Raw genomic sequence first — 15,381 nt, 5'->3', positions numbered from 1 at the left:
AATTGGGGGTATTTGTTGAATGACCATCATAACTTTAAAAGTATGTTGGTCTAGTTTATAAAACTTGGACATAAGAGTAACCAAGTATCAATAGGCGGTGCTGCACCATCCCGAGTTTGCTCAATCTCGAGATTTTAGCCCGATCAGCCTCTTCGCGATTAATCTCGAGATTCAAGAAACCCCGTCTCCACCATCGCACGAAGAGCGATTCTTGCTCGAGCGAGGCAACAGGCCGATATTCCGAGCATGCGCACTTTCGATCTTGGAGTTTCAACGGCCCGCGCTTTTGAATAACTTCCCGCGATATGCAATCAAGTACATGTACTCTTTCGCCGAATTCGACCGTTGTTATGCAACAATCCTCTCAGCTCAGCCGCGCTATAATTATAAGCGAGTGAAGTATTCTTCGTTTAATATGATGGCGGACTCCGAGGCAACGACAGAGGGGGAGAGAGAGAGGGGGGAGGAAAGAAATGCTATTTGCTCACATTTTGCGAAGGAATAAGACGACAATGCTGTCAGTATTGTTATTGACTATGACCATCGTCGATAATGAGCGCCTCCCCCATCGGTCTGGTCTCTCCCAAAATCCATTCAAGGGGGGCTTGACACCATCGTTGCTGATTGGGGAATTGATGAACGCTATGATAAAGTTGACTTTCGCATGCGTTCGGTATAATCGCTGTTTATGTTTTTACCAAGGCGGAAATGGAACGCGAATTGCATTATGGACTGAAGGTCATGAATAAATTAACCCGAGTCCAAACCCGAGTGCGTCTGCACCTACGAATTAGCGCGATAATTCGTAAATAGCGCGCTATTTTGCAAATAAACCCGAGTTGACTTGGGATTGCAATCTCGAGATTAATCCTACGAACTAGCGCGATAATTGCGTCTGCATTACAAACAATCTGGAGATTTTTCAGATCGGGATAATTTGCCGGATCAGAAATAGCGCGCTAATTTGAAAACTCGGGATGGTGCAGACGGCCCTATAATCAGTACGTATTACATCAATGAACATCCTGTGTGCATTTTAGGTCACATGACCAAGGTCAAAGGTCATTGAACTTTGGCCATAATGGGGGTATCTGTTGAATTACTATCATAACTTTGAAAGTTTATGGATCTGACTCGTGAAACTTGGACATAAGAGTAATCAAGTATCACTCAACATCCTGTGCGAGTTTCAGGTCACATGATCAAGGTCAAAGGTCATGTAAGGTCTATGAACTTTGGCCATATTGGAGGTATTTGTTGATTTACCATCATATCTCTGTAAGTGTATTGGTCTAGTTCATAAAACATGGAAATACGAGTAACCAAGTTTCACTGAACATTTTGTGCGAGTTATAGTAATTTTCAAAGTGAGCACTGCTGCTATATTGAATCGCGTGATGCAGGTGAGACCATCAGAGGCATTCCACTTGTTTACAATTGATCTTACATTAGATCAATTCAATCAATCATAGAAATCAACCCCATGATCAATTGCTAAGCCTTATGTTACATGCCCTGAGGGTTGTTTCACAAAGATTTAAGTATGACTTGAGTCGCACTTAAATGCCGACGCTTACATGAATAGCAACGCGCAATCTTATTGATCAATACGCATTAGAGCGCGTCCATTTGCCATGATCTAACCAATATGGTGATATCTTTAATACTGCACGCAAAGGCATTTGAGTGCTACTCTAAGTCATACTTAAATCTTTGTGAATCACCCCACTGGGCCGGGATTCAACTTGATACTTAAGCCTGAATTTTAAGTATTTTACTCAGTATCTTAAGTAAAATGCTTTTCCATCTTTGGTATTCAGTTGCATTTTTCGGCCAAATATTTTGCTGAAATCTAAGTCGGCTGCCTACCAGTATGGCTTGGGTGCAGTTACTTGCTTAAAATTAATGTCACTATGGTTATTAGTAAATATTTTACTTAAAGTGATTGGTTAACATTGGTTTGACTTTTAAAAAATATGAGCGAGGAGCTGTGTCTGTGATATGTTACAAAAATGAAGCCCAGAAAAAATTGCATTCAAAAATAATTATTTAGTGCTTCAAAAATTGAAATATAAAGTGACCGGAAACTCCATCTTAATTTCATCCCATACACTTATGTGTACTATTTAGTAAGCCTGAGTCGAATCGATTTTAAAATCGGTGTTCGATCGATGTCATCGAACACCGGTGCAGATTTTGCAAAATCGGTGCATCGAAAAAAAAAAAATACGTCGGCCGGCCGATTCGTTTGGTTTACACAATCAATCATCAAAATATCAGTAATGTCCAACTTTACTACTACTTACTTGATTTCTATTGCCCCCAAAATGAAACCGAATGAGTAATTATGATGCTATTCACCATTAATTTGAAGTTTATTTCGATCATAGTTCGAGTCTTACTCGTCTGCTCGTGCCGAGATAATTTATGCACGATGAATTCATGAATGGAAGTCATGGCCATCGATCGTGTAAACGTAAACGTAAAATAAATCTTGCTTTCATGAACAATATTAAAATCATGACCATAGAACATTATTTAATCGTAATATTTAACAATAATTTGCATATGATAATCATTAATATGAATTTAGAGCTTGATGTGAAACGTTTGTATTTCGTTTCAATTTTCAATGGCGGACATCTCATGACGATCGACTTGACTTGAGTCGAGCTAGTGCACTTGTCTAAAAAAAATAATCATCACGTCAGGATTGATTCTCGAACATTGTCTACATGCAAAAACTCTGTTCAAGTTCGTAATATCACCATATAATAACATTTAACATGACAAAACAGAGAAAATTGCGTTTGATATTTTTTCCCATCAATTTGAAGCTAGTTTGTGCCCAACTTTGGGCTCTGATTTCATGAATGGGAAAATATGTCATACGTCATCAAACACGCATGCGCATTGTGCTTATTTTCTCGGAGCTTGGAGGAGACGTCCAGAGATGGAATAACAATAGAAATAATCCCAGTATTTCTTCCATATGAACATAACATACTTTGCTGACATCGTCAATATTCTTAGTATGACCATAAAATCTTGTTAAATCGTAATAATTTAGATGAATTTAGGGCTCGATTCGAACCATTTCGTATTTTATATTTTGATCGCATGCTCAATTGCGTCTAAGAAACTGGATTGTCATCAGGATTAATTCTCGAACATCGTCATAACTCATATTCCACAATCTTTCCTCACAATTGTTATATCAGCATTGAATAGCAATTCAAATGACCATCCAGAGAAAATTACGTATTTATTCCCATAAATTTATTTGGAGCTCATTTTGGATCCAACTACACAATCTCAGGCAAGTTACAGCACTCTCCGTTGATTGCACTTGTTTGCTGGCGCTGACGCCAAGCACGCCTGTCGTTTCGGGAGAGTGAGTGTACGGAGCTGCGGACGGGGCTGGTGAATGGACTGCGAATGCTAGTCGACCGAAAATCATTCAGATCGACTTTGCGTGATTCATGTCTTTATTATTGTTTCATTTTGAACTTATATGTTGTCATCTGCAAATATCATTGTTGAAGATATTTTGGGAAGAATTCTGCTTTGGTCCCCGGCCTTTTTTGTGTGTTTTGTGATCATGGAAAATACAAATGAACTTTGCTCTGTCATCTGCTTGCGCTCACCCGGCCAACGCCAGCGCATACCGTCATGCAGTGCATATGCAAAGCGCATCGCATCGACGCAAAAAAAAAGACTAAATTTTCCCCGCCTTCAATATTCGATCGAATTAGAGCTGTCGAACACCGGTTTTCAAAATAATCGATATGACTCAGGCTTACTATTTAGGTGTCTATAAGACGCTTATTTACAAAATCGGGGTTTGCCTTGTAGTTTTAGCTTTTCATTCTCAGTAATGGTTGTTTTCAGGGTTTAGTAGTTCTAATACATGCACTTGTACACATGTTTCATCTTGGTTTGAGAATTTTTTAAATCGGCTGCTCACGCATAGTTAAACAATACCTTTAAATTTGGCCTGATAAAGTGAAATATTTAGATGTGATAAATATTTTGCTTAGACAAGTAAAATGCTAGGTAAAAAAATACGAAATAAATACTTTCAACTGAATATTGGCCCTGGTGTCAATCACATTAATGAAAATTCTCAGAAATTTTAGAGCTCTGAAATTAGAAGTTGTGACACAGAAATTAGCTATTGGTATCCATTCATATAGAGAGTCTTATATTCACAATGACCTTGAATTAATTAATGCATGACTCCTCATCATTACTTCAGTTTAAATAATGAATGAACCAAGATGATGGATGTTTAGGTGTGCTTTTGTGTATGATGATGACGATGTCTCTCGGTGGGTGTGTCTGTGTGTAAATGAGCATATTTCGCTTTCCCCCCCTCTTCATGTGATGTGTACATATATTAATTACAGTATTCTTTGGAGGCTTCTTATTTTCAAGTGTAAACTTTTTGTTGCCCTCCTTTTCTTGTAATGATATTTCTATATACGAATGTACAATTTGATGTTTTAATCATTATCAGGAATAAATTGAATTTGAATTGAAATTAAATTGAATGAGAGGTACAAACAGGTCAATGTGTAAAAAGATTACTGTAATTGCATCAAATTTAACTCTTTAGTATACCTGCAGATAATCCATTTATTTATTTTTTCATACAAAACTGAAAGGGTACATTTTGTTTATAATGGTATTTACATTTATCTAGATTGCCATACAGAAATGATTTGTTCGATAAGCAACTTTTAATGATGTGGTCTCTGGTTGGCCTTCCTTTGCCACACAATGCAATCCCATAATAAGCTAGTTTTGTTTTGTTTTATTGTTGTTATTTGCACGTACTTGAGCAAAGGAAACCAAGGGTGTGAAAAGTAATTATTATGGACCAATGGTGCATGCTTTTGTGAAACATTCAAGCATAAAAATTGTGATTTACGCCAAATCAGGCTTTTCACACTGACATTGAAACTAACATAATCAAGTATTGCATTTCAGAGTTCAGGCCAAAGGTAATATTTGATAATAATGTCTTGCTGTGTTTTGGTGGATGGCAAATGTTATACCCTTGAAGGGAGCATACTGCCCTTGTCAAAATTCTTGAGATAATATTACGTTGTTGTGGACAGGCAACTTATTCTGTGTTCCCCGCGAGACCACTCATTATTCCAAAATGAGATATAAGATTTTGTTGTATAATGTCCACCTGAAGGCAATGTTCAACTGACTGATCTATGTTGACATTGTTAAAAAAAAGGGTGAAATTATGCATAATAATGTATTGAACATGTGTAAAAATGAGTCCAGCCTATTCTAGGGGAATCAACATCCATTATCAAGATGCACTTAACATGTAAAATTTATAGGAACTCTTGTAAGTGGCTTTCCATAGACTTACAAAGTATGCTTGACTGTAGATGTGATAGTATCTGATAGGGCCAAGGATTATCAAGAATACTGAAGCAATTGTTGAAAATCTGGTTTTCAATAGACTATTCTTGTTTAACTCTTGCATCTCAGATTGTGAATATTGATGGTGTTTCCAACATATCAAGAATGAAAATACTGTCATGTATGGCTATTTATTCAAATCCAATGACAAAGTGAGTGAAAACAAAAAAAGTGGATAGTAGTTACTATCTATATAGTGTGAAATGGGATGATAGACTCACTGCATGGTGAGTGTCAGTCATCACCTTTGAGGGGCGGTAATTATTTCTCTTCAAGATGATCTTTCAAATGTGAATGGGTCCAGCATTTTGGAGATGATGAACTCCCACTGTGAAATGAGAAAGAGGATTCAATTAATTTTCCAGCTGGAGAGATGATATTGCCTACTTTGTTTTAACGAGGCTTTCAGCCTGCTCCGGCTGTATTGTATAATAAGTCTACGCGTTAACCTTTTCCATGCCACAGAGGTTATTTACTTAAGCTCAAAATTATTGCACCTGTTAATCTGCACCTCAAGCCATAAAGTGAATTACAATAAGGCGTCTCCTGCTTATAATTCTACTTTTAGAAGTAGGAGAATGAAGGGTTGTCATTGCATCCATGTTTTTCCATCTTCGGAGTATTAACGCTAATGATAAGATGGGTCATCACTATTAAAGCATGCATTTAAAATGTCACATGTTTCTATTTGTGGAGGAGACAGCTTGATAGATCATAGGTCGCATAGGAAATCATTATCCGGCGATTTAGCAGTGTAAGGAGAGACCGCCCAATGTCCCTGGCTATTTCCACATCTAAGTAAGATGGTTTGGGGAAGGAATGAGTGGGTGGACGTACAGCCTCGCTCTAAATAAACATTCCTCATAGGCCTCGGCTTGTATACTCCTGCAGGCTTTATTTATTTTTACATCTAGGCCCAGGTATTGGCTGCAGAGGAGGGATGGATATATAAAGAGAGATAAATTGGGGGGGGGGAGGATGGGAAAGAGATGGGAGGGAAGGGATGGACGAAATGACGGGAGGGGGGGTTTATAGTAAGTAAAGGGGGCAAGGCACATGTATTTAGAGAGGAGGGCTGGGAAAGAGATGGGAGGGAAGGGAAGAAAGAAATGATGGGGGGGGGTTATAGTAAGTAAAGGGGCAAGGTACATGTATTCAGAGAGGGGGGCTGGGAAAGAGATGGGAGGGAAGGGAAGGAAGAAATGATGGGGGGGGGTTATAGTAAGTAAAGGGGCAAGGTACATGTATTTAGAGGGGGGGGGAGATAGTGACATGTTAGGGAAGGAGAGAGGGAGGGTTGCAGTGAGCATTAAAGCCCAGCGCACACTATACGATCCGATCGCGATATTTTCATAAATCGCCTTTGCAGTAAATATGAAAGTTCCGAGAAGTAAGATTATTTCATTTAAAGTTTGGCGTAATGTTAGGAATAATAAAATCATGATTTTTACTTTGTGGCATGCCCTGTGGTTGGTTGGGGTAAAGTCCAAATCGGCTTCAAGTCGCAGCAGATGATGACTATGATTTAGACTTGGATTTACTTTTTTTTTCTATGGGGAGGCTCGAACTAGACTGAATTTCAATTTAGTAGTCCCATCACTCCATTGCTAAGATTTTTTTGGTTTAAATGTCTATATCAAAGGGAGTGTGGAATATAGGAAGTGTTAAAATGACAGTAATTTTTACATGTCCATGCGTCATAGGGGACACTGGTCAAAATGCTTCCCTCCCTTTCTATTGAAAATCAAAACATATTACCCCATCAGTCACTAGAAAAAAATAGTATATGTAATTAATAGGCCTTTTTTTCTCTTTGCCCCATAATGTTTTATAGCTGGTTGGGAACATTCTGATGATTTTAATGCAAAACTGTAATTTGTTACAAAAATTAGACAATATTCCCAGTTCACTCCCTGAAATCCATATACTACATGGTATATGAGGTTGAGGTAACTGGTCAAAAATTTGATATTTATTGAAGGATTTAACAGTTAATCAGAGTAAAGCATTTCGCACCTCAGTGGTTCATTTAAAGCAAGTTGTGTCTCAACATATATGTATGTTCTTACATGGAATTGCCCACCATAGAGGACATTTTTCTCAATGAACATATATATGTGGATTTAAGATGATAAAAGTGAATGGCATGTTGGAAGGATAGTGAAGGTTTTGCTGCAGACATATAGGTGATTTAGTTTGCTCCCTTGGGAGTAGCTTTCAGAGCCCTTTATTTTGCAGTCAAGCTTATGATAAGAACAAACACGAGTGCTGATCTGAACTGATGGTGCTATTTTGTCTTTGAGTAAGGGTTTATTAATTTACTTCATGTTTCTGTGTACATGTTTTTTACCAAATGCACATCGTTAATTTCATTGTTCAACAGAATTTATTTTTATGTTTGAATATTCTTTTATTACATTTATGCCTTGATTGTTTTTTAATGAGAAACAGATAAAGAAAAACATAAGGAGTCTATAAAAAATCTCACGCCCCTTGTATTTGGTTAAAAAAATATATAGAGAGAGTTGAGCAATATTGTATAGATCTAACTTGGTGTAATAACATTAAAAAAAACTATAAATTTGACAAATTTAACAAAGAATAATAGCATAATTAATTTCTTACTGAATCGATTCTTGCTTTTGAATGAACACCTGGAACTAATAAATTGCATTCTTGTTTTTGTTTATCCAGGATGTGATCCAAGCAATCCGAGACACTGCTTTTGTGACCTCAGACTTCCCTGTGATACTGTCCTTCGAGAACCATTGTAGTAAACCGCAGCAACTCAAACTAGCGAGATACTGTGAAGAGGTCCTCGGCGAGTTCTTACTCACAGAAAAGTTAGATGACCACCCGGTACGTCCATTCATAGCCAAAGAATATTGCATTGTTGTTGTGTGCATTAGTGTCCATGTTCTTGTTTTGCTCTGTTGATCAAAATGCTTGGATTGATGTTTACTATGCTTTTTTATAGCAGTTTGCTGCAGTGTAATTTGTTTGAGCACAATAAACATGATTTATGATGATATGGTATGCATGCGAAATATTAATTCATCATTGTTTTGATGATCAGATGTTAGTGAATAAAACATGTTTGGTATAAAAGTATGTGTATTAGAATCATGTGATTGTAGGTCTATATTGCACTTGGTCCAATGCCTCCTTTCTCAGTCTAATTCCCATTTAGTCTAGTGCCAAGATGGTCTAATCTCCACCTTGCGTTCTAATAATTCTTTACTTTGTCAAATGAAACTTTGATCTGTCAACATTTCATTTAATCATGAAGACACTGCAAAAACACTAGTGTTGATTTTACACCAGTCAGGTATCTATATCAGAAAACACCAGGGAATTGTTGAATACTACACCAGATAAGAATCAAACCGATAATGGTGTGACACTGATTAGTGTTGTTTAAATGCCTATCATGTCTCCATTGCCTGAAAGTTGTGGCAACGGTGATCAACAGCCAATCAGAATCAAGGATTCCATTCAAGTTACCATTGCATGACAAAGTTACTATAAAGCCAACATTTATATAACGGGGCCCTGGTGTTAGCCTTAATCTGATGTGCTGTGTCAACACCTCTGGTGTTTTCTTATACATATACTGAGCTGGTATAAAAATAACATTGGTAGTTTTGCAGTGTTAGTGGTGTTTAATTAAATGGATAACAAAATAAATGTGTATATGTAGCCTAACTGGAAAAGAAAACCCTGCAAACTGGTCAGTAGATTTTTCATAAAGCTGCCTGTAATGTTAAATGTAACTCAATGCATGACTGGAACATGTTCTGAGGTGCTAAACTCAGCTTCACACAGATATATCACATACTGCAAGAAAGAGTTACCAGTCGTGCATTACGTCATTCATAACTTACAAGGCAGCTGTATGAAACGCCCGCCTGGTTATGGAAAAATATGATTATAATACGACGTGGAATTAGACCAACTGGAAGGAAGATGGTATGTGGTGGAAACCAAGTGGTAATTTATGTCTAGGGGGGGGGGGGGGTGTTGCAAGAAACTATTTGTGATCAATTGCAAATATCCTGTTGCAATTTTACAACTGATAGACCAACGTAAGCTGTAGCAAATCAGATTGATCTTCTTGTTTCATGGATCAGATAAGCAATCAATCACTAATTTGCAATTAACTGCAAGACACATATGATTAGGGACCAAAAATTGTCTTGAAATTGATCGCAAGTTTCTTGCAACACCTCATAAAAGTACCATCCATCTTAACAGCATTGAAATGTTATTCATTTTGTTTGGTTACAGTTGGAGGCGAGTGTTCCTCTTCCATCACCTAATAAATTAAAGAGGAAGATTCTTATCAAAAATAAGAGGCTGAAACCCGAAGTAGAACAGAGTGAGTATAAACTCCCATTGCTTAAACGAGAAGTATCGGTCATAATTTCATCCCATACTTTTCACCAGCTTATAAAACCAATGCAAGATAAATAAGAATACATGTACATCAAAAGGAAGCATACATAAAGAAGCTTTATCAGTACCTCCATAATCAAACAGTAGTGATTTCAGTATTTTGAAGTTCCTGTGTGTTCTATTTTCTCCTGAAGGTCAGATATTAGAGCTGAAATTGAGTACTTATGTTTACTGGATGGAACTTTGAATTTTAAGAGTGGATTATTCTCATACATGTATCTCTTAATTAAATTTCTATGCATACAAAGTGTACTTGAGCTGGTGGAATAAGCATACTTGGATTGTTTGCACTCAATGAATTTTTGCTTCTATTAGATTTCTAAGCTTTCTTGTTAAAATATTCTGTCATCCACCCATATTTACAAGGCTTAATTTTCATTTCATAGACTTTTATATACAGTCAAAATATACATTTTTTTTATCTTCATCATCATCACCACACCTGCTTATTTTTTTTTTTTTTTGCTTCAAATCTGCTTTTGATACCAAAAGTTATGTAATTAATACAATTTACCAAATTTACTCTTGCTGGGCATCTTTGTTCACACATATTCAATAATCTCCCTAAGTAACCTTGGTAATCTTCACCTTACTAAAACTGTACTCTATTTCTTTCTGAAGTACAAAAATGAGGAATTCTTCATTATTTTTGTAATAAGGTTCACCACTGAGGTGATGTTATTGATAAATATGGGTATTGAAATGTTTTTTTTGGTACATATCAAGACCTGTGTAAGTATTCATGCGTGGGATAAACATATGTTTATGTGTTGGACAGGACAACTTGAGTTGATGCGGTTAAGACCAGAGCTGCTTGAAGTCAACCAAGAAGATGAAGTAGAAGAATGCGAATCAGGTGAGTGTGTTCCCATGGCAACCGTCTCCGCCCTTTAACAGTCTTTTCCACCCTTTCCCTTTATCTCTCTCTACTACTTCTCGTTCTTTCTCCATGTAATTTTGTCGTGTGGACCATCTTAACAGCGTTGATCTTCAAAACTGACAATTTTATCAAAGAGAGTGAAATGTAATAATCTCACGAGAACCGTGGAAGCCACATATTACCTTTCAAAATGATATAAGAAAAGTTTATTTTAATTTTATGTAACATATATGCATATAAATACAAAAAAGTTTGGTAGTTAGGCATATTAACTTCTATGACCTGTATATTCATAATTGTTAATAAAAAATCTTAGTTTTGGCATAATCAACCAGCTGGCCACTAAATGCATATATTTTCATATTTTATTTCAGTTTTTTTTTAATATTTGTGTTGACCTTTTGTATTCCTAGCCTCTATTATCACATTATTTTGGTTTGCTTTGTTTATTTCTGAGCATTTCCCATACAGCCTCATGCTATGCTTGCATGATTTAGTCTTAGATTTATTGAGAATTCAAATTCATGTTTCACCAGCACCAGCACGCATTGATAATTTTCTTCAATCTTTGATAGTATTACTTTGCTGGAAAGTGTGTTAGCTCACACTCTCTCCGTAGAAATAACAATAAAACTTTAGAAAATGTAAATGAATTTTCATAAGCACATTCAGTGGTATGATGTTAAAAACCTGCACTGGCTCCCTATCTTGTGGTTCTATCTAGATTATTTTTATTGTGTTTAATATTTATGTAGCATAAATATAACTTTGATATATACATGTGAGAATGCACTTGATTATACCACATAGGCCTATTAGTAAGATTTTGAATTTGAAAATGAAGTTCATTTTGCAAAAAGTCTCAGTTGGATTTTCATTTGTCTTATATTCATTTGATAATGATTTGCACATTTGTATGCCAGAGTGTAAGTGGTTGTTCATATTTTTTTTTCAAAATAAAAAGGAATCAGGATTATATATATTATTTTTCTCAATTGTTATTGACTCTAGTTTATCAATCTTAGAATTTTAAAAATTTGTGTCTTTGAGATAAAAAGAGAAAGGATTAAGAAGAAAGTAAATGTTCATAGATTTCTAATAATAATACTATAAAATTTTCAAAGCTTATTATCCTATTCTCTATCAATTTATAATGTGTAGAATATAATTATCTTCCTGAACTGATCTTTATATCTGGAATGATTGCATTTAATGGTTTCCTTTTTCTCTCTTCTGTAAATTATGATTCATCTATTCTAGTTTTATTTTTAGATTTTCAATTACTTATTTTTTCTCATTCATTGCTATTGATGATTGAAGATTTAAATGAGATTAAGCAGCTATTGAAATGAGAAAGATTTCGAGAGGTACAACTAATTTCATCTCGTTTGAAGGATGTTTTTTGTCCATTTATTCATTGCAAAATGTGATAATGACCATAAAATTATCATTTTAGAGATAACTTTTCATAATTCTGATTTTCAAATGCTTTGTAGACTCCTCCCCCTATTTCTTAGGGTTAATGATTCCTCAATTTTGCCAATTTTAATGGTTTATGATAAATCAAATTATATATATATAGAATAAGTTTCTGAAACATCAGACCTGCAAAAGGAAATCTCTTCAACTTTTGCTCTTTCTGTTCTGTACAAAAACAAAATAAAATGATCAGAATCAGGGCCTGTTTCATCCCAGAAAAATGTTAATTGAATATTATCAAACTAGCATAATACTGACATTTTCATCAAAATCGCATGATAAATAAAAATGGTGTCCCTCACTCACTATTTCTTTTGTTTTTTATTGTTTGAATTATAAAATATTTCATTTTGTACAGATTTGACAATAAGGGCAAATTTGACTAAACACTATATTTAAGATAATGCAAATTCCACATGTCAGGGAGGAATTATCTTTGTTTCACTTGACATTGAGGAGAAAATTATGATATTTCATGTAACAAAATACAAAAGAAATAGTGAGTGGATGATGTCATCAGTCTCCTCATTTGCATACCGGCCAGGATGTGCTTTATGACTTTTTTTTGAAAGCAAGCAAAACTTTAATATATCCTAACTTTATTTATTTTGAATTCCGATTTTGATGAGATTTTCAGTGTTATGCTCGGATTTTTCTCTTTATTCAAATCAACTTTTTGGTGGGGTGAACTTGTGCTTTTTAAAGCACAGCTCTTTTCCATTTCCATTGGTAACTTCCACGGTAACAGAGCAAATTTTCCTGAACTTCCTTCATTTATAAGACTGGAGCTTCTGCAAAAAGTTGTACTGCATGCAGTTATAATTCCTATGTATGTATGTAATTAAATTTGTCTATTAAGTCGTGGTTGAATGACAGTTGTCCAATCTAAGTTAAATTTATAGTATGAAATAAGTGTCCTTGATTCAATCAACTATCTTGAGCTAATGTCTTTTCCTGGGAATTAGCAAAAAATACATACTTTTACTGAGAATACTGACTTTTGTTATGTTGATTGATGATAGATTTATTATTTATTAAACTGGAGGGGTACATGAAATAAAACCCTTTTAGTAAAGCATAGTTATGCCACTCATGAGAAACCAACTCCAGACCGACATTCGCAATGGCATATTGTACAATGCCTACTTAGCTTGTACGCGAGCTAATGGGAGGCTGAATGTCAATCATACGTACGGGTGTATGCCCCTTTCACAATTGGTAGTACGACTGCTTACTACCGTTGCGAATGTGTGCATTACGTATTGTGTCCAAATGGTCTCAAACGATCGCAAGGGCAATTGTGAAAGCCCCTTTACATGTGCCATACATGATGTACCATTGTACGGCTGGGAACATGGTGACTTCACTGTAAAACTTGGGATTCACTGTGCAATAAGCTTAGGGTTTACTAGCCAATGCCCATTGCTGATGCAGATCAGATGCGTGTTTGAGCTCTGTTGCCTTTCGGTTCCTTTCTTATTTTCATAGATTAAAATAGGAAAAAAAAGATTATTTCATATTTTTGGTCAATTCAGAGGCATTATACAACACAAACAGCGATATTTTCTTCTCTTTGTAAATTATAAAAGTGGCTCTGGCATCTCAAATGGGCTCTCTTAAATCGAGAAATGGCTACGATGAATTACATTTGTGTGCAAAGTTTGGATTTTTATTTGGGGGGGAGTGGGTTTACAATAAACATTAAAAGACAGCGAAACAAACTATCGTCTAATAATACTAAATAGGTTCATTATTGCGGATTGAAATAATCGCTAGAGGGTATTCATTTGTCTCGCAATCTACTATGGTCAACAAGGAAATTCGTGATCACTCTCGCAAAAAGTGTTCACTGGCTTTCTAGGAAATTCGTGATCACTCTCGCAAAAAGTGTTCACTAGCTTACAAGTTCACGAGCTTTCGAGTGCCGCTGCAACTCTTTATCAAGTGACAAAGATTGTCCGATATCGTACTCTATTTATACTAATCTCCAAGACCGTACGCACAAACGCGAGAACAATAGGTGGGCACTGATCCGTTGTGTGATTGGTCAGGAGTTATGCAAATAAGCCGGGGGTATATGCAAATACGCCGTGGGTCGGCAATATGCAAACTATCGTCTATTTTAACGTTTTTCAGTACTTTTGGGGACCAGTGAATTTTAGGCAGACCAGTAAAGAATGGAATAACTGGGTATCTACTGGTCCAACGTGTTCAGGTCGGACCAGTAGAAAAAAGGGGTTAGTATGGAGCCCTGGTTTTGCAGAGCATAGTCTCAGAGTATTCTCTCCTGTAATTTTGTGTTCTCATTCCAAGAAGTATAATTGATAGAATGGCTTCAGTCATTCGCAGTGACATTCAGCAACACCATAGTTTATTTGGTGCAATGCATTTTGGGTAGGTTATCATCAGTTGTAGACATGTAGTAAACAATAAATATAACTACAGTTGTGTTCAAAAGTTAACGAACCCCACCATAAAACGCACTCCTTCATGCTGAGTGTTGAATGTAGACAACAACACGACAATGTTTGGTGTGCCTAGAGAAACAGGCTTTATTCGATGTAATATTTTTATCACCTGACTTCTGACGAGATCGGTGTCAAAAAGTAAGATCAAAGAATGGACAACCTGTAATGCGAAATCTTTGCTTTCACTTTATAAACTTTCCTGTACTTAAAAGCATTATTATGCTGCTGGTGCATTTGATAGTAGTTCCACCTTTAATAATTTACAATGATGCTTTTGAGACAGTATGTTGACAAAAATGAAATATCATAATGGATTAATTCAAATACGAAGTGACTATTTTTTTATTACTTCGTATTTGAAATAATCCATTATGATATTTCATATTGGATTAATTCAAATACGAAGTGATTATTATTTTTTACTGCACATTATGAAAAAAAATGAGTCGGCTTGGTGTTGTATTATTGATATATTCATAGAGCATGTATGTATGGTACAGAGATACAGAGTATCTCATTGTGAATTTGTCCGCACTTAAAGTTAATGATTGAAGGCATGTGTCTGAGTGAAAATGATGAGTGATCAATGTGATATTTATCAATTTAAGAATTACATCTAAAGAAGCTATTACTTTTAAACCCGGGCCCCATTTC

General features: G+C 35.8%; 1 protein-coding gene across 5 annotated transcripts in view; it reads left to right on the top strand.

Moving 5' to 3' along the window:
- LOC121418309 (1-phosphatidylinositol 4,5-bisphosphate phosphodiesterase beta-4-like) overlaps positions 1–15,381 on the top strand; it is a 150,867-nt gene that overhangs the window by 95,575 nt on the left and 39,911 nt on the right. For all 5 annotated transcript variants that reach the window (XM_041612100.1, XM_041612099.1, XM_041612097.1 and 2 more), the window contains exons 12-14: positions 8,140–8,304; positions 9,733–9,823; positions 10,679–10,756. In XM_041612100.1, coding sequence (XP_041468034.1) covers positions 8,140–8,304; positions 9,733–9,823; positions 10,679–10,756 — 334 coding nt within the window. The remainder of the gene's footprint in view (positions 1–8,139; positions 8,305–9,732; positions 9,824–10,678; positions 10,757–15,381) is intronic.

This window comes from Lytechinus variegatus, chromosome 7, assembly GCF_018143015.1.
Source record: "Lytechinus variegatus isolate NC3 chromosome 7, Lvar_3.0, whole genome shotgun sequence".
NCBI classification, from domain to species: Eukaryota; Metazoa; Echinodermata; class Echinoidea; order Temnopleuroida; family Toxopneustidae; genus Lytechinus; species Lytechinus variegatus.
This window is presented reverse-complemented; position numbering and strand designations above follow the sequence as displayed.